Source organism: Candoia aspera, chromosome 3, assembly GCF_035149785.1.
Source record: "Candoia aspera isolate rCanAsp1 chromosome 3, rCanAsp1.hap2, whole genome shotgun sequence".
NCBI lineage: Eukaryota > Metazoa > Chordata > Lepidosauria > Squamata > Boidae > Candoia > Candoia aspera.
In genome coordinates, this window is record NC_086155.1 from 56,009,951 (window position 1) to 56,037,196 (window position 27,246).

General features: G+C 39.8%; 1 protein-coding gene across 3 annotated transcripts in view; it reads left to right on the top strand.

Moving 5' to 3' along the window:
• The window catches only part of PTPRF (protein tyrosine phosphatase receptor type F), a 567,382-nt gene that overhangs the window by 467,647 nt on the left and 72,489 nt on the right, over positions 1 to 27,246 (top strand). For all 3 annotated transcript variants that reach the window (XM_063297776.1, XM_063297775.1, XM_063297777.1), the window contains exons 8-13: positions 7,872 to 8,141; positions 9,141 to 9,722; positions 10,244 to 10,377; positions 11,726 to 11,870; positions 18,309 to 18,614; positions 20,726 to 20,919. In XM_063297776.1, the coding sequence (XP_063153846.1) occupies positions 7,872 to 8,141; positions 9,141 to 9,722; positions 10,244 to 10,377; positions 11,726 to 11,870; positions 18,309 to 18,614; positions 20,726 to 20,919 (1,631 nt within the window). The remainder of the gene's footprint in view (positions 1 to 7,871; positions 8,142 to 9,140; positions 9,723 to 10,243; positions 10,378 to 11,725; positions 11,871 to 18,308; positions 18,615 to 20,725; positions 20,920 to 27,246) is intronic.

The window sequence follows — 27,246 nt, forward strand, 5'->3', positions numbered from 1 at the left end:
CAGCATTAATCCACAGTTGCATGCCTTTGTTGCTTGATGTTTTTTATGCACAGACCTTTATCTGCATGCAATCCCACTGCAATTTTTTCCTTGTTTGGGGGGGAGTGGGCTGCATGCACTTACACCATAGGTAGCAGAGAGGGTGTTGTCTTAACATGTGACACTGTTAGACTGTTGTGTGATACGAGGGGGCAAATAATACACACCGTATAAAGCACTGGAGTAGAATAGTTGAAGTAACTTAATTTGGACAGCATAGCTAAAACACATTTGTCTTCAGGGTGTCCCCCCACTCCCTGAAGGAAAAAAAAAAGCCTTTCAGCTGCATTTAATACTCCCCCATCCCTTTCAGATGCTGAGTTTATTTATAGTATTGTACTGTAAAGCAGTAGGTAATGATGAACTTCCTCATGTTTTCATTTTGTATGTCTGAACCTCAGGAGTGTTAGTCTTTTCCAGAAGGGCAACAGCTGTACTCTGTGCTAGAGAAATTAAAATGTGCCCATCTTACTTTTTTTTCCTATTACTGAGAAAAATGTTGGGTGGCATCCAGGTATTGTAGAGGAGGGGAGTAACTTGGATGACAGAAATAAGTGAGTCCAGCATTTTTGCTGCAGTGCAATGTTAGTCTTAGACCAGATAATTTCAAAATGGTGCTATGTATTGGGATTAGGGACAAATGGTTTTTGAACTTGCTAGTGGCCCAGCCAGCTGTAATTCTAACATAGCAACTTTTTCTTACCCATGGTACCTCCTCTTTTGTGAGTAAGCAAAATCTATTACTTTATATGCCCCAGTTATAATAGAGAAAATCATACTGGGAATTGCAGCATGTTTACATATCAGTTTTGAAGGTGAAGTAATGTACATCCGGCCCCTACAGTTCACCCACCCCACTGTTTTTCCCATATTGTCCCCTTACTAGTTTTATATATTCATAGTGATCTCATGTTTGCAGTCTGCATTAAAAGGTTCCTGCTTTCTTTTGTTTCTTGTGCTTTGTAATAGCCCAAAATTGTGTAAAACTGCTGTTTGTACTTGCTTTAAACTGAGGCCCCTCAAGCCATACTTCATTCAGATTATAATTAGAGTATGTTTAATGAGCTGCTGTTGAAGTTGTCCTGAGGCAGTAGCTTTTGTTCTCAATATTCTTTTTTTTTAACATGCTCCTCTTAACCAACAATGGAGTAAAAAAGTTTTCTTATTTCCAGTCTTAAACTGAAATTTATTGAAGGCAGTATTCCATGACATCCTGGCAGAGATGGAAATTGAGAAATAAAGCTGCATGGATTTTTCATACCTAGTGCTCTGCTGTGCAAGATCAAATAGTATTTCTCCCAATGAGTTCTTAGAAATATATATCAGTGCCAACAGCCTTGGCTGACAGATGGACACTTAGGGCTATTTCATGTATGGAAGTAGTTCCATGTTCCAGTTTCAGTTGTAGGAAAAATGTTTTCATCTTTATATAGCAGTAGTCCAAGTGTCTTATTTTCCCAATGCATATTTTTGAAGGCATTTAACAGAATAAACAATGATTTCACATGTAAAGTTATTCCCAAATGCATGTATTTGTATCACCCTTGAAGAAAAACTGCTGTATTTGTAACAACCTTTCACCAAACAAGAATGGATGTCATTAAGGTCCATCACACATAAATGCCCTACAGCTCAAATATTTAATAGGGTGAAATACAAAAAGTGTTAAATAACCCAGAGGGATGTTTCCTGGGTTTATAATTTTTTGGCACTGAGTGTTTAAATTGGTACGCTATTTAGAGTTATTTGGAAGTAAAGTGGGTCTCTAAATTTATTTATTTAAATAAATAAATGCATCTGTCCTTTACTTACAATTATAAGGGTTCACCCATACATTTAATTATTGCTCTGTGATTGCTACGAGGTTATATATTAAAAGGGTATTTTATGTTGATAAAGCAATTCTTTTCTCTCTCCATCTTTAATGCTGTGTTATTTTTGGAAGTGAATGAATGCAAATTTCAAAACAGCAGTCTGGTTTTCTCTTTTTTTGCTATTAGCATGTCACCAAACTGAACAGTGACGGGTGCTTGGCATTGCACTGCTGTAATGATAGATGCTGTGTTATATGGGGTTGTCAGTGCAAATAATTAGCCTTAAAAGTTATAGCTGAAATATAATCCAACAATGTTTCAGCCCTGGTTTGGAAATTGTATATAAAATGTCAGCACTCAGGGATGCATTAAAAATATAAATAGTACAGCATTGTTTGAGTAGGAGATAAACCTCTAAATGCATTTTCTTCCTTCCATTTTTCTCCTCCTGCTGATGATTCCGTCAATAGGTTGGAAAGGTCCCAGGTGCCACCATACCATAAGAATATTTTTGTTTTAAGATCATTGTGGTAAAGAGGAGAAAGGAGTAAAGGAATTACCAAGATATGATTCATAATATTTTCAGTCTATACCTTCTCCAACTTCCAGAAGCAAATTAATTGAACAAAATAAGTTAAATAAATGGGTATTAGACAATAAAAGGAAATAGCAAACATTATCCCAGTACTCATGATCTAGCCCAGCTTTCCTTCAAAGCAGAAGCCCTGTATATAAACTGAGATGAGTAAAAAGGGGTATAAATATCAGGAATGTTATAACCATATAATATCATATATGTAATGTAATACCATATATGGCACAATAATATAATATCATATATGACACAAGAGATTTGTTCAGTGGATGATTTATATAACCACTCCTCCTAAATGAGCCTCAGTAGGTGACAGCTAACGAATCTTAACTGACCTTGGACACCAAACATGGCCAAGTTCTGATTACTGTGATATTTGAATGGGAGACAAAGCCTCCTGGGAAATCCATGGCTCTTGGCTAGCCTGGGAATTTAAAAAAAAACCTCAGAAGGCAGTGGCTAATGTTTCTGGAAGGCAACCAAAAACAGTCACCTGAAGTCAAGCTCTTCTCAAGAGCAGCTCTACCATTTTTAACTCTAAATGATGAAACAGGGATAAATTTGTGTGTTTTGCCCCTCAAAAATTGGTTGCAGTAATAATTCAGTAAAATGATAGTTTTGTGAAAATCAAAGATTTGTTAATCTTTGTCCTGGTGATAACAATTTTGCCATTCTTTCTAGACTATTGAGAGTAATCCTGGCTTTTTTACCCAAACCAGGATGACTAAGATTATATAGCTAGAGGTTTAATTTACAACCCATAATCTGATCCAGTATGATACAAACTAGGAGCCATAAAAATAGTACATTTCCTGCAGGAGATGGGCCAGTCTTTATGAGTCAAAATTTAAAGCTCATGATATAAGAAAAGCTGAGCCTCTACTGCAGTGGTATCAACTACTTTTAAATGATCTTGCAAATAATACAGCCAAGATTTTATTTTCTCATAGGATCAGATAAGTAAATAAAAATTGCCATATAACAGGAAAACTGTCTGAATTTAACCTTAGCAAATATAAGTAGGCTAGCTAATGGCCTTCACATTCTGTTTAAATTGGCCATCCACACTGTTCTTTCCCAGGAAGTTTTAGTTTCATTGTAATCATTTAATTATTATTACAACATCCCAGTATTAAGCAATTGTCTTGTACCTGGAGATTCTCAAAAGGAAGCTGGAAACTGCTGGGAGGACTTGTAATAGAATGACCTCAGTATTTGATTAAATTTGAGAAGCCATTACCATGATGTGAGAGACATCATGCTCATTGGCTCTGGATGCAGGGAAAGTGCACTTTATTGCATGCTAAATTATTAAAACTTTGTAGTATTGTTTGCTTCATTCCAACCTCTCAAAATGGAATTCTCGTCTCTGCTGGGATATTTTTCCTACCTCCATTGCTGTGTGGTGGCTTGGGAGGGACTATGTCACTTACTTTCTACCTTAATTTCATAAATTATTGCCCAGACTACATGTTCAACTTTGTGGGAAAATGTGCAGATTGTCCATCTTTTGCAAGCTATATGTTGTTCCATGCCCTGGGAGGGATGACAGTGCATTTCTTTTTTGAAAATCTGCTAAAATAAATCCTAAACATCACTATCCTACAAATGTGCTTCTTGAAAAATGTGAAATTGTTATTTGCTTTTATTTAAAAAAAATCCCCCACCCTGTAGCAAATTCCGGCAGGCCAGGGAAAAGGCATTTTTAGAATGAGTGTAGACCAATCTGGTACCTGCAGTTTGCTTTATAAATTGAATGAAGATTTCTGTAATTGGCAGATTGGAATTTCCTTAAATAATTGAGTGGCAGGAAGGGTCAAGAACTAGATCCTGGCAGGAATAAGACACATGTGTTGACATTGTATAAGTGACTTTCATGAGCTGTACTATTCTCTGTCAAAATGTTGTAATACTGATTGACAACTCTGCTTCACTTCCCACTCTAGTAACAGGGAAGAACAAGAGATTAGAGCCTGGGAGAACATTGGCACATGTGAATGGATGCTGCATAAGTGACATTCCCCAGCTCTGCTGTGCTCTGTCAGAGAATTGTAGGGCTGATAGACAGTCCTGCTTCACATCTCACTGAACTCAGGCAAATGAGGAAGTTGCCAGTGCTCTAGTGTTATATTTCTGATCTTGAGAATTCCAACTTGGTTTGACTGTAGCATCTCTGAGCCCATCCTTTTCTCTTTTACAGATTTGAAGACCTCAGTGTGAGGTTTAAAATAAATTTTAAAAATGGAAGAGAAGGGAAGAAGGATAGCTTTCCCCTGATCCTTATTTAATAAGGAAGAATCTGAGCTTCTATTGATTGCCTTGCCCCTGTTCTTCCCTTGTGCATGTTGAGAACTACAATTTGATTTGCTGTACTTTTAATGGTTATTTATAATCAGACTGGGAGGAACAAAAATACTGAGGAGATGCTAAGGAAGGCAGCACAGCCTGACATCAGTAAACCTTGAATTTTTTACCTAGCAGTTCTTTTCACCCTCATTTTCTCCCTTTTGGGCAGCATAAACACTATTACCCTCTCTGTTAGGATGGATGGAGGCCAGTGTGTGGATTATTAATGCCGTAACAGAAAAAAAGGAATGTATTCCTTTAGCCAAAGGCTCAGAAACAGAATAGCCTATGAAAAAATCTTCCACAACCTTATTCCTGTACCTTTATGCCTTGTCCCAAATGTGGCACTCTTACTACAAAATCAAGTTACCACAAAAGGAAAAAAGGGATCATCAGCTTAGTGTCAGTGCTGGCCTTAGGGAGATGTGTATCTGTTTTCAGTCATGAGATTGGCATTTGGCTGAGTTCTTTGGGGAAATGTTTTTTTCTGTCCCTAGATCCTATCTTTGGGTAACAAAACTGTGGGGAAAAGGCTTGCCTTCAGGCTTTCTTTAATTTTTTTTCATGCTTTGGTTTTTTCCTTGCTTTGGTTTTTTCCTTGCTTCCCCCCACCCCAAGAAATTGAAGTGATTTTCATTGCCATTCATCCTGTGGCTAGGCTAGAAGAGCCCTATGTCTGATATATCGTCAAGTAACCTTTTCTCATCCCCTTCCACTAGAATAGTAAACAGCAGCTTTCAAAAAGGGTGAGAGGTTTTCTCGATAGCACTTTGCTGAACGAACTAAAGCTCTTATCTGCAGATTCACAAGCTGTGTTCTTTCTTCCAAGTATAGTCCTGACAGGTTCTTTTATTGCAACAAAGGAGATAGCTAAGGGCTGATATTTGAGGGATAAATCATGGAATTCTGTTCTGGTCAAAACTTACTTTAATTCTAACTACTGAGCATGCATGTATATGTTTGAATGTGGTTTAAATAATCCAAACAGAAGATAGGAGTTACCTTATTTGGTTCTCACAGGAGCAGATGGCAAAGGCATGCTACTGATTGTGTTTGACTCTTCTGCATGAATTTCCCCCACCTTCGTTTCCAACTCCAGTAATTGCATTTTTGTGCACTTCCACCACTCCCACTGATTTTTATTTGTTCAGATTTTATATACTAGTTTCTTTCCCTTTTTGGTCTTTTGTCTGTCTGGCGCATGTCACGTCAGTGAATAATTGCCATGCATGAGATTGTAGCATTATTCCTAAAGCTTGTTTTTGTTTGAGACCAGTTTGGTTGGTGAGTGGGTGGGAAGTTGGTTGGTCCACTGTATTGAAATCCTACTATATAAGCAAACTCTTCCTCAGCTGGCTCAGCATCATGTTCATTGTGTGGGGGATGGGGAGGAGAAGAGTCCTGCTTCTTGCCGATCAGATCCAGGCTATGTTGGACAAACACCCCCATCATGTTGACCCATTGCCATGTCCATCAAGTATCTGGATATCCTCCTAATCGTGTTAGAGCTAATGTGACCATTTTTATTTGCTTTAATTTATGTTTATAAAGTACTTCCTTTCAGTTGGGTAGCAGGTCTCTCACTGGCAACCATGCATGTAACTATTGATTTGAGACTGAATAATTGATAAAAAGAAACAACCTTTTTTTACACATTTGAAAACATTTACATTATTATTCCTCCAGCTGGTATGAAGCTAATGTGACCCCTTTTTGTCACCAAAATAGTGTGTATTATGCATATTGCTGACAGTATTGTTTCATTTATCCTCAACTCTTCATTCTGTTGTTCGTGGTACTATGGGAGCTTCTGTGCCGGTTTTCTTTCTGCAAGTCCACTGGCTTGAGAATGAATCATCCAAAAGAACTCAAGCAAAATTTGATTAGGGGAACTATTAGCCTGTCAACCTGAATTGAGTCTCGTCAGCCCATATGGTAGTAGCTTCCCCTTTCTAACATGATTTTGTAGTGGTAGAACCAGCACAGGAAGAAGCCCAGCATGAGACACTCCCAGTAGACCATGGCCCTTTGAGCAAGCATTTCCCATCTTGCTCAGTAATCCCCCGCCCTGCAGGCCTTTTCTATAGGTTCACTGCCCTTTAGTTCTTTGCTGAACAGCCAGACTGTATGAATTGGAGAGGCTGTGCTATTAAGAAAGAGAGGACTCTGCACACATAAGCACTGACTTCATTTTGGAGAAGCAGGCTTCCCAGAGGAGACGTAACACAATCCTTTTTAAATAGAACCTGGAATGAGTTTGCCCAGAGGAGACAAAGATTTACTCTGCTCAGTTATGTTTCTCTGTCCCTGTTAAATTGGCCTGTAACGCTGGCCTTAGAGAAGAGCATCATTTATGTACCATTTCCCTAACTGAAGTGCTTCAGCTAACAGCCAGCAAGCTTTAGTATATATGAGGGCTTGCTTACAAACCAAGTGAGGAATGCTGCATGACTGAATAAGGAGTGTGAGTCATCCCTGGAGGACATTCCTAAAGGTGGGGAGGACCCATTGTCCAGGTGCTCTTCTGTCAGCGTGGATCTGAACTCCTTTCCAAAAAAGAACTTCTGCCTAATAAACTCTAAGCTTGGACATGGCCTAGGAACTCTTTACATTTTCTTTGGGAATGCTATTTTAACTAGTTATAATATATGGAATAATTTAAAAAGAAAATATGTACGTGCCCTTGTAACATAGATTTGGCCTGCAGACCACTTTGCAGTGATACTAACCACTTAAATAATTCCATCCGGCAGAATTTTAGTGCACCTTATGAATGGGAAATGAACTTATTTTCTAATTAGCAGGATGCAGTTGAAATGGAGATGGTTCTCAGTGTCATGATGTAACATACCAGACCTCCTGATTAAAATAATGCCAGTGTGACTCAAAAAGGAGGCATGTAGACATGAACCTTAGTAAACATTTCTTGCACAGAATTCTCTTTTTCTAGAGTGATTTACTACTACTCAGTAGGATGAGTGTTGATGTCCCCACTACCCATCGACTTTGAAAGCAAAAATGAATACTGTACTGAAGTTGAGGCTGTAACCCTACTAGTTGTCTGTTCCTTGTTTCAGTGCGGCGAGTGTCTCCTCGATTTTCAATCCCTCCAAGCAACCATGAGGTGATGCCTGGAGGGAGTGTGAACCTCACATGTGTAGCAGTGGGGTCTCCAATGCCCTATGTGAAGTGGATTGTTGGAGATGTGGAACTGACAAAAGAAGATGACATGCCAATGGGCAGGAATGTTCTAGAATTGATCAATATTACACAATCAGCCAACTATACATGCGAAGCCATGTCCTCATTGGGAGTAATCCATGCAACAGCACAGATTACTGTCAAAGGTAAGAAGTTCCACATTACTGCCCAAAGTAAAAGAAGTGTCTTTTATTGTACTTCACAGGGCCAGGTAGAAGTTACGGCATAGATATATACAGCTACGGTTATATTTTCCTAGATTATATTCAGATTTTACGTTCTTATTTTTTTCTCAGGGAGACTGGCCAAACAATGCTGTATAGTCCCCTGTGAACTGTGGGATTAAGAGCAAATTCTGTCCTAGACACAAGTAACATTGGACATTTAGCTCTTCTCATTTGGTATCTGGTAATTTTTTTTACTGCACAGAACAGATACCCAAACATAATAGAGAACAAATCTCCAAACAAACCACCAAAAACCTGAGAGACATTTTCTGTATTAATTTCTCTGATAACATTCTTCTCTTATTTGGACCGATCTGTCTGTCTGTCTGTCTGTCTGTCTGTCCGTCCATCCTCCTGCTATCAAATCAACATATAAAAGAATCCCAAAACACAATACTGTACTGGCCTTAGATTTTCTTCTCTGGCAGTACAAAAAGTGTTTGACTTTTCCTGCTAATGCTTGGAGTTATCATGGCCCAGGATGCTGCAATATCCCTCACCCAAATGCACTTCCCACAGATTTCTGCTTCCCATAACAATGTTGTTCTTGTAATAGTGGTACAGTGCAAGTACTGTTGTCTTGGTGTCCCCTGTGCATTGGCCCTGAACAAAAGTTCCTGAAGTGTATCCCAGCTGAAGAACCTTTTTTCCTTTGAAAGCCTGACTTGGATTCTAGTTTAAATTATGATTATTTAACCAGCTACCAACAAGCTCTTTGAACACATCTAATAACATGATTGCTATGTTTACCCTTCCATTAAAAAGCACTTCAAGTAATATATGGTAGTGTGTAATATAAAATATATGTTCCAGTGAAATTATTTCTGCCTTTAAAGAAGAATGTTAAGATTTTGAACCTTATATTTTGTGCATTGCAGTGTTTGCACTAATAGCATGATTTTTTTTTCTTATTTTCAGCTCTGCCAAAGCCCCCAACAGAGCCATTAGTGACTGAAACAACAGCCACCAGTGTCACTCTCACCTGGGATTCAGGAAACGCAGACCCAATCTCCTACTATGTCATCCAGTATAAACCCAAATCTTTGGAGGGGACATTCCAAGAAGTGGATGGTGTGGCCACCACCCGCTATAGTATTGGTGGCCTAAGCCCTTTCTCAGAATATGAATTCCGCATTATTGCTGTAAACAACATAGGAAGGAGCCTCCCTAGTGAACTGGTTGAGGCGCGGACAGGAGAACAAGCTCCATCAAGCCCACCCCTCAAAGTGCAGGCACGGATGCTGAGTGCTAGCACTATGCTGGTCCAGTGGGAACAACCTGAAGAACCTAATGGACTGATTCGAGGCTACCGGGTGTACTATACCACTAATCCCCATCTACCACTCAGCATGTGGCAGAAGCACAATACTGATGACAGTCACCTCACCACAGTGGGCAGTTTGATAACTGAGACTACATATGGTATCCGTGTCTTGGCTTTCACCTCAGTAGGAGATGGCCCCCCTTCTGATGTTATTCAAGTCAAGACCCAGCAGGGTGGTAGGTATTTTTGGTGTAAGTCAGTTTTCCCCAGTCTGATAACCCCCTCAGCTGTGTGGAGGTTGCATATCCTAGAATTCTGGGAGTTGCAGTCCCAACACTTTTAGAGAGGAATAGATCGGAAAAAGCTAGAGTTAATACTGTCCCTTCTATGTTCTGCTCAGCCCTAATTCTCCCAGGGATCAGGCATCTGAGGCAAAGATCATGATTGTGGTATGATCCAGACACAGACTAAGTTCATTGAAGAACAAGTTTATGCTTCTTAATTAGGACTGAGGAAAATGTGACCTTTTTCGGACTATAAATACTATATTGTTTTATCAGCACCGTATGTTTGTCAAGAATGGACATCTTAACTAACAAGAGTAATAAAAAACTGTTAAATTTGGAATCTAAAAGGGAATGTACTGAACAGAGTTGATGAAAATGCTGTTATGTATTAGTGTTAGGACTAGTGCCTTGGAAACTTCCTAAAGCTTTTCAGATCCCTTTCCACTGACTCTTATTTCATTGGTCCCTAGTTCCAGCCCAGCCAGCAGACTTCCAGGCTGAGGCAGAGTCGGATACACGGATCATGCTGACTTGGCTGCCAGCATCTCAAGAACGCATCACCAAGTACGAGCTGGTGTACTGGGAGGGGACAGATGGGATCCAGGTGAGAGTCATAGTAGGTGATTGCTGTACTGTAATTTCCTATGGAAATGGGACAGATCTTTCTATAGTACCAGTTAGACTCTTGCCAAATGTAAGTACATGCAGCAGATTGTTGTCGAAAATAGCTTCCGAATAAGCAAGGGGTCATATAGTTGTGAACTTTCATATATTATTCTGTGTGAGAGGGAGAAACAAGAACTCCTGTAATCACTTGGGTTCCTGACCATAAGGAATAATTATTGAAAGCATCCCCTTTGTCATGAATGTTTAGATGAAGCTTCAGAGGTTGTCCATCTAGTCCTTATGATGTTAAGCCATGGTTTGGAAGTGAAAACTATCCACAGCTTGTCTCATATATAGGCTGTTTCATATTACAAATGTTTGGGGGTCTTCAGTATCTGGAAGTTCTTTTTATTTGTCAGTAAACTAATATCTGAAATAATGGCTTTAAGGGTTATGTGGGATGATACTAGACCAAGGCTGTGTGTTTTCTGTGCCTTAAAAATTATTGGAATTCTATAGTACTGGATTTTATGGTATGAATTATACAAATAAAAACAAATCTGCATATGCCTGTTAGTTTCTTCTGCTGATAATAGGAGAATAGGGTACTTAAGCCCAGCTGACATGTTCACTAGAAGTTCTATCAAGTCCCTCTCTGACTCTGAATTTTCGGTAGGCATAACTCTTGTCTTTCATATCTTTTCTTCACAATCCTACACATTAACAGTTAAAGGTAATGAGATAATTCTCTTTGCTGAATTTTGTGGCCAACATTAACTTCTATGACTTTCCTATGCTTGTATGAAATCATTGAATCCACAGTACTACTCAAGACCTCTTCCTGGACACTACATCTAAGAGATTAGTGCAAAATGCATTGGGTTCCTATAACGTGTGTGTGTGTGTGTGTGTATGGAGCTATTGAATAAATTTCTATATTACGATTGCACAAACACTGATTTAAAAGCTACTCAACATACAGCTATAACAAATTGCTGGGGGGGAATACATTCTTTTTTCAGGGGGGAGACCTTTCCTGACGTTTTTAAACTAACATGTTGTAGAATGCTGTGGTTGCATTTTTAATAGATATTTTGTTTCTGAAGAGTACAAGGCTGTGCATTGTTAGCTTCCTCAATGTGAGGATCAAGACTTTGCTACCAATGTACAAATTCAGTAACTTGGGTTTAGCACGGTATAATTACTTGATTAATCTGTAAGTATTAATGCCCAAGTAGTTTAAGAACGAAAAAGCATTAAAGGTTATGGCTTTCCTTACTTCCCCTCCAAATAAAAAGAAAATAACTCTTACCTATCTCTTCAATTGGGACTCTTATCTTTTCCAGCATAAGGTAGAATTTGACCAGACTTCATCTTATGCAGTCGAAGGGCTCAAGCCAGATACACTCTACAAGTTTCAACTAGGAGCCCGCTCTGAGCAGGGACTAGGGGTCTGTACTCCAATTTTGGAAGCCCGGACAGCACAGTCCAGTAAGTGTCTCTATTTGGCTATGGGAATGTAAGCAAGGGGAAATGCTGTTGCCACTGTGAGAGGTAATGGGGAGATTAAAACCACTGTCTAGAGAAATAAGGAGTGACAAGCCAGTTATGGTTCTGAAGAAGGGCCCATTTGGCCAGGGTAAGTCTTGTTCATCTTTTAGATCATATTTTCCCTTTCAACAGGTAGACTCACAGATTTACAGGGGAAAGCAAATAGACAGGATTTATTCCCTGTCTCTCTGTGAGTTTTACTGGTGCATCCTCTCCTACCCTCCAACTGTAAACAAGTTTAGTTATTCAGTCTCTGCACCTTGTGCATGCATATCCCTGCTCTGCATGTGCTCATATCCCTGTGAGAAACACCTTTGCTCACATTTTCCCATACTTCCCAGGATATCCAGTTATCGATGTGCTATACACATTATGTTACTGCTGTTGCAAACCTCTGTGAATTAACTTGGAAAAGGGCAGCTCCAAGCTCTGTAAGTAGGGGGAATCGATAATACATTCTGCAGGGAATATATGCTGTGTGAAGTAGTGTGGTGTGCCATGGTGCAGATTGATAGCATACAGCACCAGGCAACAGTAACGTTAATCAGAAGGCCAGATAAAAAGGTGACCCACACTGGATTGCATTTCATTCTCTTCTCAGCCCATGTGCCCAGTGAAGTATAAGCCCAGCGTTCACTTATTGGCAGCTCAGAATGTGGCACGTAAGCAGATTAAAGCTATCAAAGAGTTCTGAGATAAGCTTGTTTTCACTGTTGATTTGAGGGCTTGCTTTTATGAAAACATTCGGGGTGGAAGAGACATTTCTGCTTGTGCCATCTGTCAAGGATTTAGTGACTATGTGGAGCAAGTAGTGGTGGCAGTAACAACAGAGCTCTCTGTGTGGAGCCAGTGGATTTCCAAATAGAATCAGACCAGGGAGGAACTGGTCCACTTGTGATTGAAATTACCTTTCATTTTCTCATTAGCATATAACTCATAAGGACTCCAGCAGCCCTATTTGTTGAATCTTAGTGGGAAACTAATGAATTAGATCAAATTATACCCAAATGTAGGTATTGTAAATATTAGACATAGGAGAACATACTGAATGGGGATTTTTGTAGAACTGGTAGCAGCTACTGAAGAAGTACATGAATTGATAGGTAGCAATTGGGTACTTCCCCAGTCAATGTACTTAAAAGGAGGGAAAAAAACAGACAGACCTTAGCAACTAAGAGTAATACAGCTGTGAATTGTGCTAGATGTGATTTGTGGTAGAAGGCTGTATGTAATTGAGCAATATTACTACACCTATGCAATTAGAGCCCAATATTTTGGCTTGGTAAGCACATTTGGCTATCACAAAAATATATAATGGGGTAGTCCATTCTTTAAATAGCTGCTGTGATTGGTCCAGCTTTATCAACTAATTTATTTCACAGCTTCTCCTATTTAGGATCCACTTCCCCCCCACTCTTTTGTCACCCCTCACTTTTGGACCATTCATGTGATTCCCTCTTGGAATAACTCCAGATAACTCATTCTCTCTCTTATATAACATATATATTTAAAAACACACATGCATATTTACAAACAGACTTTACTCTATCCTTTCAGTGTTGCCTCACAGTCTCTCTTACTGTTCATAGACTCCTGACGTTGTTTTTCTATCCTATTAAAATATCATCCTTATCCTAGTCCTGGTGGTCTCCTGAACCTTTCCCTAGATCCTTCAGAGAGACTGTGAGGCAACACTGAAAGGATAGAGTAAGGTCTGTTTGTAAATATGCATGGGTGTTTTTAAATATATATGTTATATAAGAGAGAGAATGAGTTATCTGGAGTTATTCCAAGAGGGAATCATATGAATGGTCCAAAAGTGAGGGGTGACAAAAGAGTGGGGGGGAAGTGGATCCTAAATAGGCTTACTAGATATGGTTTACTTACTAGACATGATAGAGAGGTTCATCTCTTTCTTCAGGGCTGCTAGGGTCAATATCAGAATAAAGCACTGCCTGCTATTTCCTGCCATCTTTACTTCCTAATACTGTTTCTGAATTTACATTGGACACAGAAACATTCTACGGAATAAAAGGTGATTAGGTGTCTCAAGACTGTTTCATTTTAAAAAACTTCCATCCACTTGCAAATTAAAATACATCCAAAATCAGCAGTACACTTTACAGCTGCGTAAAAAAGTGTGTGTAACTCCCAGAGGAACTATTTTGCCTACCCCATAATAAGGGAGGATAATCCTGATAGTGTATTATAAGCAGTTTGGGATCCCAGTCTATAGCTAAAGATTGCATGTTAAGTTGGCATTGAAGATAGAAGGAGGGAGGAGGTCCCTTGATACTAGTTTTTTTTGGATAATGCTTGTATCTCTGTTCCAAAGCTGTATGTAGGATGGGTTGCATGTCCATATTGCAGAGACCACTGCAAAATTCAGAAATAACATGCTGAAAAATAGTAGCAAGACTTTTCACCATTTTGAGGCAAGAAACACACAAAACTGTAGTGTCAGTCATAAAATAGACTTAAAATAGCTTAAAAAGTAAAACAAAAAACAAAAACTGAAAAATCTACATTCCACTCACACCCACATATATGTTTTGCATCATTAACTCCCCCACAGCAGTTCTTATTCTCCCTTATTTCTGATCCTTAAAAGGTTTCCAGTCCTGCTCTATGCTGTAAGTCCAAGTATGTGAGATTTCTTTAATGGTTGAATTATAAGGAAGTCATTGCAGGTACTCTAGCCAGACTACACATTCACTTTAGCTATGTTTAACATTAGTTCAGTGGCCATAGTCATCTACAGCAAACTGAGATTATATCAAAATGACACATGTGCAGTAATGTCATTATGAGGACTGTTATTTGTACTTGCATCCCAACATCTGATACAAGGACTTAAGTTGTAGTTTTTGCGTAATGGTGCACACTGCTTCACACACATACACATACCAGATGCTCAAGCCAGTGGTGTAAAGCACTCACTAGAGAGGGTCCTTTGGAATGGAGAACTGGTAGGGAAAGTAGATGTTTTATTCTTCTCCCACTAGCTGATTTTCCTAATCCATGGGGTTCAAGATTATAAACAAGGATTTTGAATAATTAAGCTATTAGGAATCTGGCAGGAGAAAAGGAGTGAAATATGATGGGATGGGTTATGCACTTGAAACTGGGCTGTCATTTTGAGGAACTGATATTCCAAGGCTTTATACCAACTTTAGATCAAGCCTATCTCAAATGGAAAGCTAAAAGAAAATAGCTAGAACTTTGCATAGTTATATCTAAATATTAGAAGGGAAAGATCTTGACAAACATGTTCTCATCATTCTGTAAGTTGTTATGCTGCCCCTGCACAAAGTGGTACCACTTCTAGCTTTCTGTGTGGGAATGATCTGTTCATCCAATCCTGGAAAAAAAAATACATTGGAATTAGTTTACTAAAGACCCACTATTCATTGTATCAGCATGAACTGCTGGCCTTTGTACATTTCAGGGAAATCTTAACCTAAACATTGCAAATGTGATCATGTTGCCTGTATGAATACTTGTGAATCTCATGACATTGACTGTGCAGAATATATAAGTGCATGTTGGTATATATTTTTATCTCATGCATTTTTTTGTGCTTCCATTGTTGAATTTTATTTTAACTTCTTTTAATGTTAATTTGCTGTTTGTGTATTGGCACTTTCACAGATGAGATTCTTACCCAGCCATTAGTTATCAGCAGTTAAAAGTAATGTTGTGCCTCACTTGGTTCAGTTATTGTACTTGGTTAAACATCTTTCATTCCTCCTTTTTCTAATTGCCAAGAGTTTTGTCAAGTAGTGTCAGGCAAAAATTGTCTCAGCAAAGCCCACTGTCCAAAATATCTGTTTACAGGTCAATTGTGGAAGGAACTGCTTAGCTATCTCTACTCTGGGAACCTGTGTATTTGCTACCTTTTTTTGGCACCTCATGTTTCTTTCTTCTTGGCTGTGACTTTCACTGTCTTGGCTTTCTTCCTTTACTAGCCAAATTTCTATTCCATTTGAGCTTTATCATTTTAAAACAATTTTATTTATCGTACAGAGCAGAAGAAACAACAAAAGGAGAATATCACAACTTGGAATTCTAGGACATCAATCATACAAAGCAACCTATTGTGAACAGAGATAATAAAACGAATAATTTTATAATGGAAAGATACATATAGCAGAGAGTATCATTTGATCACATCCATGATTGTGGAGGATTCTTCCTACTTTCTTCTTTCTGTTGTATAAACAATAAATAGTAGGGATGTACGTGCTTCAAAATGATTAGGAAAAAGTGCTTCCAGCCTTGCACAGGAACAGCATCTCTTGGCTATTCATTACAGGAGCACAACTTTTTTCAGGTTTCCATGCAAGCCTGAACAAAAGATGACATTGCTTTAAGGAGCCCACTCTTTAAATTTAATGTAATTCTTAAAGCAGTGGCAGCCTTTTTTAGGTTAAACAGAGGCCCTAAAAATCCAGACAATTTGAATATAGAGCAGAGAAGTGCTACACTTGTGTGGGGCCTAAAGTATTTCTCCCCAATTGTTTCTGAAGCATACACAGCTCTAATAGGCAATAAATAAGTTCATGAAAGCATAAGATTTCATCTAATGAAACAGAATGATCATGATAGCATAGGTCTAGTGACAGGATCCCATGTTTTTTTCCAGGGTTTGGAAATTTTTTTCTGGCATCCACCAATGAATAAATAAATAATTAGAACACTGCATCTCTGTTGGAATCCGTGTACAGGCCAAGCTGAAAATCCAGCTTTTACTGATGTTAAGGACTTTAAAAAAGAAAAGAAAAAAACTCAATTTGTTCTTGTTTCTGGATAGTTTCTACTGCTGGATATTCCTATCATATCCACATATATGTAGCAGTATCATTACACCTCACTGGTAGACTGGTGATGTTATATTCTAGATATCAGGCATTTTAAGAGGACTGAGGAATCAGCAATAAATCATTTTGATGGAGTTGCACTTTGATGTTTCAAACATTGATTTTAGAGATTTCTTATCCATATTGCTTCCCATAGTTCCTCAGTTTTCTGTACATCCTTTTCTCAAATCTCTTTTATACTTCTCTAGCCTCAGATATAGTGGTGTGTATTCAATAAAGTTATGATGTTAATCAATTTTTGCTTATCATTAATACTATAAGTTCAGAGGAGGTGAGCTTCATAATCAGCTGCCCTCTGATCATCAAAATTGGCATAATCTCTCATGACTTGGGCAAAATCTGCACTATAAAATGGCATCTAAACCAATCTGCCTGTTGTGACAGGTCTTAGGTATCCATACACTGCTTAATCTTTTAATATGGGTAATATATACTTTTGGCCTCTTTGTGAGATTCCTAAGAGAATTTTATGACCACTTACTATGTTACCTTAATTACATTTTTACAGTTGCAATACCTTCAAAATTCTCCAGTAGTGGACCCAACATGACCAGTTAATAAACTGAAACAATCAATCAGCTTTACAAGGATTCCCATAATCTGATCTGGTTGAGTAGAGAGTGGTTATATGGCACCTGGTTTTATGTCCAGCTCCTATTTCACATTTGTTACATTTAGAAAGAACAGTCTGACAACTGAGAAATTATTTCAGATAGTTGACATTAAGCAGACAAGTAGTACTTGTGGTAAAAGTTTTAAAATGTCTTCATTTCTTGAAACGTTTTTTTTCTTAGTTTGACTTCCTGATGTAGCTTAGCCATTCTTCCATGAAATCCAATTTCTTATTTTTTTCCAATTCTCTGAGCCCTTCCCTGGATCTATTTTTTTTTCCTGCCATATTAAAGTAAGATTTCACGTATTGTTCAGTAATGTTTGTCAGTGTTGTGACTAGATCAGAAGTTTTACACTAAAGTAAATTTGCTGTACTCAGGAATTTCAAAGCTGTGGAGCTATATATCAGATTCAGTAGACTTTGTATTCCAGGATTATGTACTAACCAGTTTAAGCAAAATTATCCAGGCAAACTATTGCCCAAATACCACTCCTCAGAAAGGATATCACTGAATTATTTAAAGGTGATGCAACATTATTCTTAGTTGGTTTGTTATCTTTTTCAGATCTCAGGTTCTTCCTTGTTGATTTCTACTCTCCTATTCTCTTCTAAGTATAATCTAAGTCCTGTGATTTCCAATTTTCTTTTCTCTACATGGCACACTTACTATGGTAAGCACAACTGGTTTTTTAGATCCTGTGCATTTGTGCATACATTGTCTTTCATAGACCTAATTACTGTGCATATATTTTTTAAATAACAAAGAAATGCAGACTTTGTTCTACATTAGGAGAATCTCTGTTGGCTGGGTAAGATCTCACTGTACATGATACGTTTTGCCCAACCATTTCCCTACATCTTCCCACTTCATTTATTTATACCTAGCCCCTTCTGCCCCACCCCAAGAGGTCACATGTGTAAGCATCAGCTCTACCACCATCCGGGTAAGTTGGGTACCACCACCGGCTCAGAGCCGCAATGGAGTCATCACGCAATATTCCATCGCATACCAGGCAGTGGAAGGAGAGGACAGCACCAAGCATGTGGTTAAGGGCATTGGACATGAGCATTCCAGCTGGGAGATCACCAACTTGGAAAAATGGACAGAGTACAAAGTTTGGGTGAGGGCTCACACAGATGTTGGTCCTGGACCAGAGAGCATCCCTGTCTCGGTTCGCACTGATGAAGACGGTAGGTTCTGACACATGGCCAAAGGTAACAAGGACTCTCTTGATTGTTACATGTTTGTTTCTTAGGAATGAACTGTGAACCTTACTCTACAATATACAAACAACTATGTGCACAATTTTTAAAAACTAGGGCAGCTCCTTTGTAATCTGTTTAGATTAGAATATGAAGACTGAGGTAAATCAATAAGTAATAAGGGTCTCTTGCATGTGGGGTTTATGGATGAGTCCTGATGGGCAGAACGCTGCTGCCTGTTCAGATCTGCTTCTTTTTGTATCTCATGAGTAACTCTGTCAGGGACACACGGAAGCAAAACATTGGATTGCATTAGCTAGACTGGTCAGTTATGTCATTTCAACTTAAGTCTCATCTCTAAAAATTGACTGTACTCAGAGTGACTGACACTTCTTATGTTACATTCTAGCCTCAAAAGACCAGAGAGGCCATAGGCAGACACAAGAGGAAGAGAGCCTCTCTTAAACTGAGAGCAGGCATTCTTTGGTTTTACTGCCTCTGCTGTATTATTCCTTGTATTGCTGCGATTCTGGGAAATGATGCATAGTCGTGTTCATGGACTGTTTCCAAGGAAAGGAAGCGTGTCTGCGTGTTCTGCTGCTTGATTTGTTTGCTTTAGTTCTAATTTAGCAAAGCCTTAGCTAGAGGGAAGCTACTACCCTAGAAATGTCTCAGCAAACTTGAAACATTAATCTGAGGGCTGCATAGTTGGCTATTTCAGGTAGGCTCTGTCAGGAGTGATTTTGAAAGCTTCCAATACACTGATATTTCATGGATAGCAGGTAAGGTGGGGTGAAATCCATTTTGTATCTTGAGATATATTTGGTAGTTAATACACTCTTTATAATTGGAGTGACTTGTACTAACCCAACATAAGTCAATCCCCAGATAGTTGCCACTAGCATAAGGCTCTGTAGGTAAGATTCATGATAGCTGGGCCTTGCCGAGCTGTCACAAGCAATATCCAAGGCATAACTGACTCTAATAAGAAAAAAGGTCAATTAGTTAAGATATTGTTGTTATATTTACTTTCCACTTACTTTTTGCAAAGCCTGAAGAACATACCTCATTCCCCATTCTGTCTTCCTCCTTTCCTTTGGTAACTCATTATTTCCCTTGATGCTCCTCTTCAAGTAACTATCTACAATTAGGAGTGAGAAAATAATCTGTTGCCTAAGGCTGAGCAACTGCCACCCAGCCATATCTTTGTATGGAATCATTCTTGCAAATTTCACCTAGTTCCCAGTCTTCAATTAACCTCCTATTATACTGACAATTGGGGCACTGTGTGCTTTTGCATGCCATGGATTGCTTCTGCAGAAGTAGAATGCTGTTCTGGCCTTCCAAGCTAATGCTGAGTAGCAATATGGCAAGAGGACTCTCTAAAATGAACACATTGCCCTATTCATATGTAAAAGCAGAAGCTTCTTTGAGAGAGCATTTCTCCATCCCTTCCCTCTGTGCTCTTTTTTTATTTGCATTGATATTTTTGTCTTTCAATGTAAGACAAAACCCAGAATAATTAGAATGTGATTTTTCCAAATGGTAAATAGGTTATACACTGACTTATGAGAAAGCGCCTCCTTGCAAGAAAATTGAGATTTTTCAGGCAACTCTCATTTTTCACTTTATTGAAAAGTACTCTATAACCTGAAGGCACAAGCAGGAACCTCAGTCTTCAGAACTGCCTCTTGCTCTAGGCAGTAGAGCAGCTGACCTTAAGACATTCTTCTAAGTGCCTCTTTTCTCTTAATAAATCTGTTCCTGTTCTCTGCTCACTCCTTAATGTGTATATAGAGAAAGGTGGGAACCATTCTGAGGAAAGCTTTGTGTCTTCTTATAATAACAGTATACTTCTTATAATAACAGATAGTCTAGGCCATTGAAGATACTGTAAATATGTGCCATTTACTCTTCGTTAATCTTTGGAATCTGACAAGTCTATGTATATGGACATACATGTACAGAAATACTTGTTCCTGAGAAAACTATTTGGAGAGTGGGAATTGGAGAAAGCAATCACTTTAAGCCATTAAGGTACCACTGTTAGATGCAACATGATGATTTGCTCTGACTAAGTTTTCCCATGTACATTGCAGTGCCCAGTGCTCCCCCACGGAAAGTAGAGGTAGAGTCAGTGAACTCAACAGCGATTCGTGTTTCCTGGAAATCACCCATCTCCAACAAACAGCATGGCCAAATTCGAGGTTACCAAGTCACCTATGTAAAGATGGAGAACAATGAGCCAGTTGGACCATATGTCATCAAAGATGTCATGGTAGCAGAGTCCCAGGTATAGTCCGCTGTGAATGAATGTGCATACTTATTTGCAGAAATGCCTGCATGTCAGGGACTTTTTGGCTCACGAGAGTGGTTAAAATTCTGACACAAATGGGAAACCTAAGGTCCCAGATGATGCTGAACTCTTAGATCCCCTCTGAGATAATCAGCAGAGTTATTGGTCATGGATAATGGAAGTTATAGTCCAAAAACATCTAGAGGACCACAGATTCTTTACATTTACTATAAATAAATAAATTTAGAGTTTAGGGCCAACTGCACAGTATGTGGTATACAGCACCATGTAACTAGAGATTGCCAGTATAAACTCAAATAATGGAATTCAAGTAACAAATAAGAGGATAGGATTAATCTAAAGAAATTAATTTGTTGGAATACGTTTAAGGAAAATACAACTAAATGGGCTTTTTGAATAACACATCCAAAAGGTTAAGTGTTATTAAATGTTGCTAATTTTGCTAAAAATGGACTAAATGAGTTTTAGAATTGCCTTCTAACTGTTAATTAAGTCATCCTAAATGGAAAGTCTGGGATCTTTCAGTAGTATCCTGGAAACAAATTTATGCTTTATTGGTGGTTCTCCATTTTACTACAAGTATTAATAAGGTTTTGTTATATTTGATTGACATGACTTGTCAAATCAGAAAACTTTTTGAGATGAAAGCAATAAAGAAAGTTGGCTAGAATAAAATGGTTTTCATGAAGTCTAAGCCCCTTCTTAATGTAATCCAGCACTCCAGGAACCAGGGTAACATAAGCATTGCATATTATCTCTTTGGAACTTAGTATCTTGTCAGGACTTGCTTAGTGTAAGTACTATACTCACAGTGTCACTGAAATGAAGAAGAAACAAAGTCTTAGTTTTGAACTATTTGTTGTAATTTTTCTATCTACTAAGACAGAATTCTTCTTGGGTGGCAGCGAGTGGGGAGGGGAGGATTCATGCTGAAAAAAGTGTGTAGTTCCTGGGGCTTCTACGGTTGCAAGGTAGGGGTGATCAGTTGTGAGCTAGATTTTTTAATGGCACCCAGTAGAATTACAGGAGAACTGCATTGACTAATTGATTTGCTTCCTGAGTATAGCTGAATTATTTATCTCTCTCTCGACATGGAGCAAAGCACAGCAAAAAATAAGAAAATAAATCACACACACTTTTCATACATTGGAAGATAAAGCCCAGCCTAAGAAGTAAGGAGGAGAAATAAAACAACAACCTATTAGCACAGGATTATACTTCTTGGTTTAGATGATCAGAGTTTCTATGAATCTTTTCAAGTTTTCATATTTGGGAAGCTGCACAGTGATTTTTCTCTGAGAAAGTTGTCCCTTTAGCTAATGAAATTCATCAGTTTGGTATCTTTCTCTAGGGCTAAAGATTTGGCACTCAGTAAGCTATATGGTTAATCTCCTATGGATGAAATAATTTAATTAGAACCATTGAACCAGCAGATTTTGTATAAGAAAGTGAAGGAGTCTATGCAGAAACAGCCAGCACTAGAACGAAGTTAGATTTCTTCAACTTTGATGTAAAATACTACATGTGTTCCTCTGATTATCCTTAATGGATATGTCCTGCATTTCATTTCTTGAAAGAGGATGCAGTCTGTATATACCTTTCCTTCAGCAGAGGGAGGCACAGTATAATAATCTACAACCATGCCTTGCAGACCTTTCTATTGTCCTATTTACTAGACAAGAGCTAACATTAATATTAGAAGAAAATATTAATTTTCTAGAAAGAGGCTTCATGCTTACTGTTCACAGACATTTGTTAGGGTGTTTTCCGGTTTATCTCCAGTCATTGTTTCTTGTAGAAATATAAGGGCTAAACTGGGGATGTATTTAAACAGCAAGGGATTCCTAGCAAATGAATAAGTCAACTCACTTTGCAGGATAATTCTGGATCTCATCCAAGGAATCAGCTGCTGTGGATGGGAATTACCTCTTTTGAGGGAGATGGGCGGTGACGAAATTTGATAAATAAATAAATAAAATAATAATCTGTGCTTCCTGAAGGCACTTGCCATTTTTTATATGGGCGGTGTTCTTGGATGATAACCAGACAGATGGAAAAGCTGCAGGCACTGTCAGGTGAAAGGCTTGAAGGCTAAGGTGCAGCAATGTATAATGTACATGATCCAGCTGCCTCAGAACAGTCATGAAGCCAGAAAACCATTCAGATAATATTGCCTTCTAGAATGTTGGGAAGATTGCAAAACCTGGTTAGATAGATTAGGCAATTTTTATTCCTGCAGAGATCATGCACCCACAATTGATCCTGAAATGCCTTACTTATGTGTCTTTGGGTGGGGATGTATGTGTCCAAATAGACTTAAGAGACATTTGAATCTATAAAACATCCCTCCCTAGTCTATTGCCCTCCAGATACATTGGACAGCAACACCCCAGCCCACATAATTAGGGAAATTTCCTGTGATACTTCAAAGCCTGTCAAGTTGTGCTACCTCCTTCACCCACTCCACCAATGTATTCTGCTCTTGTCTCATGATAGACCATTTATATTTTTAAAACAAGGCTTTTATTTGTAATTAACCTTACACCACAAGATTTGAGTCTTTTCTAACCTAGCATGCTCCAGGTGTGATAGGGCTGGAACTCCCAGAATTTCTTGCAAAGAATCAAAAACATTCCAGTCTCAGAACATCTGGAGGACACCAATATCACCAGGAATAAAATTATCTGATCTGGTTAACAGAGTTGGAGACAGAATAAACTCACAGCATATAATCAGTTGAGATTAAACTCAGATTAAACTCAGACATTCTCATGGACAGAGTAGGTAGCAACACAGGTGAAAGCAAAATCATCAAAGTAACTCAGGGATTAGAAATCCTGGTATCAAGGCAAAACAAAGCAAAGCAAATTCAAAAGTTCCAGAGTGTAGTTAGAAGAGCTCTCTGAAATTGCTAGAGCTGAGCACTTGAGATAAACACAGGAACTGGAACAAATTTATGGCTTTGTTTCCAGGATCTGACAGTGTTCATTTTGGAAGCTGTTATAATCAGAGCTTCTCTGGACTATTCCTCTCATCTAGTTGTTTATCATATAAGAGACATTTTTTTCCAAGAAGTCTGTTTACATTTTGCCTTGTGCTTGATGCTTACCCTCTATGCAAAGATTCCAGTCTTCCCAGTCTCTCAGGGGAATTTCAGTTTCTTCTTCCAGTTCAGTTGCTGATAGGGCTGAGCAGGTACTCTCCTCCTTATCACCAACAGTTGTTAGTGCATACAGTGATGACTTCTGAGCAGCCATTTCCTTTAAAGAGAAGTCTGAATGTTCCATAACAATGGAACATTAGATTAATATGAGACTTAGTGTCATGTTTCCTGTTCCAATGTTCCTGTGAACATCGTAACCAGTTCCCATGCCATGCTGGTGCTGACACGTGTTACTGTTCGGGAGGGGGCTGCTCTTGTTCTTTGTACCAGGCACTGATGTAGAGACTTTGGAATGTCTATTTGGGTTATCTCGCCTGTTCAAGGACACTTTCCCGAAGACCGTCAGGAACTGTTAGGAACACCTGCAGGCTGCGGAGAGTGGACTCTTACTGACTCTGGGGGGAGGGATTGGAACTGTCTAAGCTTTAATTGTTTGAAAGACCTGCTCTTTTGCCATTCTCAGCTTTGCTTTTGAACTTGCATACTATCCAGTAATAAATCAGATATCCATAAGCTTCTTGTGTGAGTCTGGTTGGAAACTTGGGTAGGCATTCATCACATAAAGCTGAGAATCTCTAATTCATTAACTCCTACCAAGAGAATATTATTGCGAAGAATTTTAGTTGACGATGGCCACGGCAACCCGAACCACGGAAGTGCCAAAGGAGCCCTCCAGCTCTGGCCCTAAACCTGAGGAGCGAGGCGAAGGGCAAGACGTCCCGGTTGAACCATCCCAGGCACCAGCCATTCAGTGCACCTCCCCAGATGAAGGAGCGGAATTGGACTCAGGGGAGGCGGAGACCAGTGGGGTGCTAGAGGGAGGACCGGGCCCATTGGAGTCCCTCAGGAGATGATTGTCCTAGACATCTTGGAAATACCGGGTGCCACTGACACCAGAGGGAGAATCTACCAAACTGGCCGGACTCCTGGGACGTCAGGTGAGAGGGGACTCACCAACTCCCCAGAGACTGCGGGTGCTAGAAGCAAAAATGGAATCTATAGAGGACTTGTTAAAAAATCTCTCCATGTCGATGGATAGCTTAGTGAAGTGGGGGGAGGACAGCTACCAACAACCCTCACCTGTACCGGCTAGCAGACCAACAATGGGGCAGGGACAGGCTGCGATGGGGGGCGGGATCCCCACCACGTAGAACTCGACCCTCCGTGACCTGGAGCGATGGGGCATCTGCTGCTGCAGCTTCAGCTCCTGCGGCCCCTGTCTCTGTGACACCCGGCCCCAGCAGGGGTTTTAGAGAGCTTTCAGTTAAATTCGATGGGGACCCAACGAAACTGGCATTTTTCCTCACCAACACAAAGAACTATATGAGGGATTTCAGGATGTATTTTCCGCACAAAAGATCCAAGGTCAATGCAATTGCAGCCTGGCTCAAGGGCGGGCGGCAGACTGGTACATCCAGCTGTGCGATGCTGACGTGCCTGCTCTGGACACCGTTGGTGATTTCATGTGGGCATTGAAGATGCATTTTGAAGATCCCCTGGCAAAAGAACGGGCTAAGAAAGCCTTGAAAGAGCTCTCCCAGGGCCAGATGTCAGTAGCTAACTATGCCTTAGAGTTTAAAGCTCTAGCCAATAAAATTACCAATGGGTCAGAGTCCACCTTAGTTGAGTATTTTAAAGAAGGTCTTTCCAGTGACATATTGTGTTGGGCTTTAGGCCGAGACGATCTCACTTCTCTTTATGATTGGATCTGCCTGGCCAGAAAAGCCAAAACTGCCAAATTTACCTATTTACAAGCCCGAAAGGCTGAGCAGTCCTATCCAAGTACCTGAACTCTCAGAGGGGACCAGCTCACCACCAAGGGAGCCCCAAAGCTTTGGGAGGAAGAGAGGAGTCACCGCTATGCAAAGGGGCAGTGCCTACGTTGTGGGAAGGAGGGACACTGGGTGGCCAGTTGTCCAAAGCCCAAACCTGATCCCAAACATGGAAGGGTGCCTACGAAATCACCACCAGTAGTACACAGGGCCAGATTGGCCAGAGGTGATGTCGACAATGAGGATTTTGTGTATTTCTCCGGGGAGTCTGAGCCTGAACCCAAGGAACTGGCGGGAAACTCCAGCTGCCTGCTGTGAAAAGCGCCAGTGAGCAGGCAGCAGAGGACAGGCGCAAAGACTCCATGGTGACTGTCCCACTTCGATGTTAAAAGTCAGACTGAAGTCCCAAACGAAAAATGCTGAAGTTTGGGCACTAGTGGATTCTGGCTGCTCATGTTGTTTGATCCACCCTAAATTGGTGGCAGCCTTGGACCTACCAACATTTCCCCTTAAGTGCCCTCTGATTTTTACACAGCTTGATGGTTCAGAGGCTGGAGCGGGCCCAGCCACCCACTTTACCGGGACTGTAACAATGCAAGTGGGGAGCTATATAGAGACATTAAAGTTTGTGGTGGCTCTTGCGGGCAGTCCTTGTGTCATCTTGGGCATGCCTTGGCTAAAATACCAGAACCCTTACGACAACTGGGAGTACAGAACTGTGACATTTAGAGATGGATTTTATAATGGCTGTGCAGAGGCAGTGTCTTATTATGACTCGAGTCTGCAAGGTGGGGGTTGATCAAGCAATGACAGCGCCAGCACAACTTGAGGGATTGCCTCCCCAGTATGCGGATTTTGCAGATGTATTTGGAGAAGCAGAGGCAGACCAGCTTCATCCCCACTGTAAGACTGATTGTGCCATTGAACTAGACCCAGAGGCAAAGCTACCCAAGCCCAAAATCTATCCCATGACCCAAAAGGAGCTGGCAGCTTTGCATGAGTTTATTGACAATTTGGCATGCGGCTTCATTGAGCCCGCCAATTCCTCTGTGGAAACGCCAGTTTTATTCCATAAGAAAAAGGATGGGACTCTTAGACTTTGCATGGACTACCGAGGCACGAATGCCATTTCCACCGTTTCCAAGTACCCCTTACCATTAATGAAGGGTATGCTAGCTCATTTGGCTAAGGAGAAAATTTTTCCAAATTGGACTTAAGGGAGGCATATTTCCGTGTTCACATCAAGGAGGGGGATGAATGGAAGACTGCTTTCAATTGTCCTTTGGGATCCTTCCAATATAAGGTTCTCCCGTTCGGACTCTCAGGGGCTCCTGGAGTCTTTATGCAACTCATTAACGAGGTTCTCCA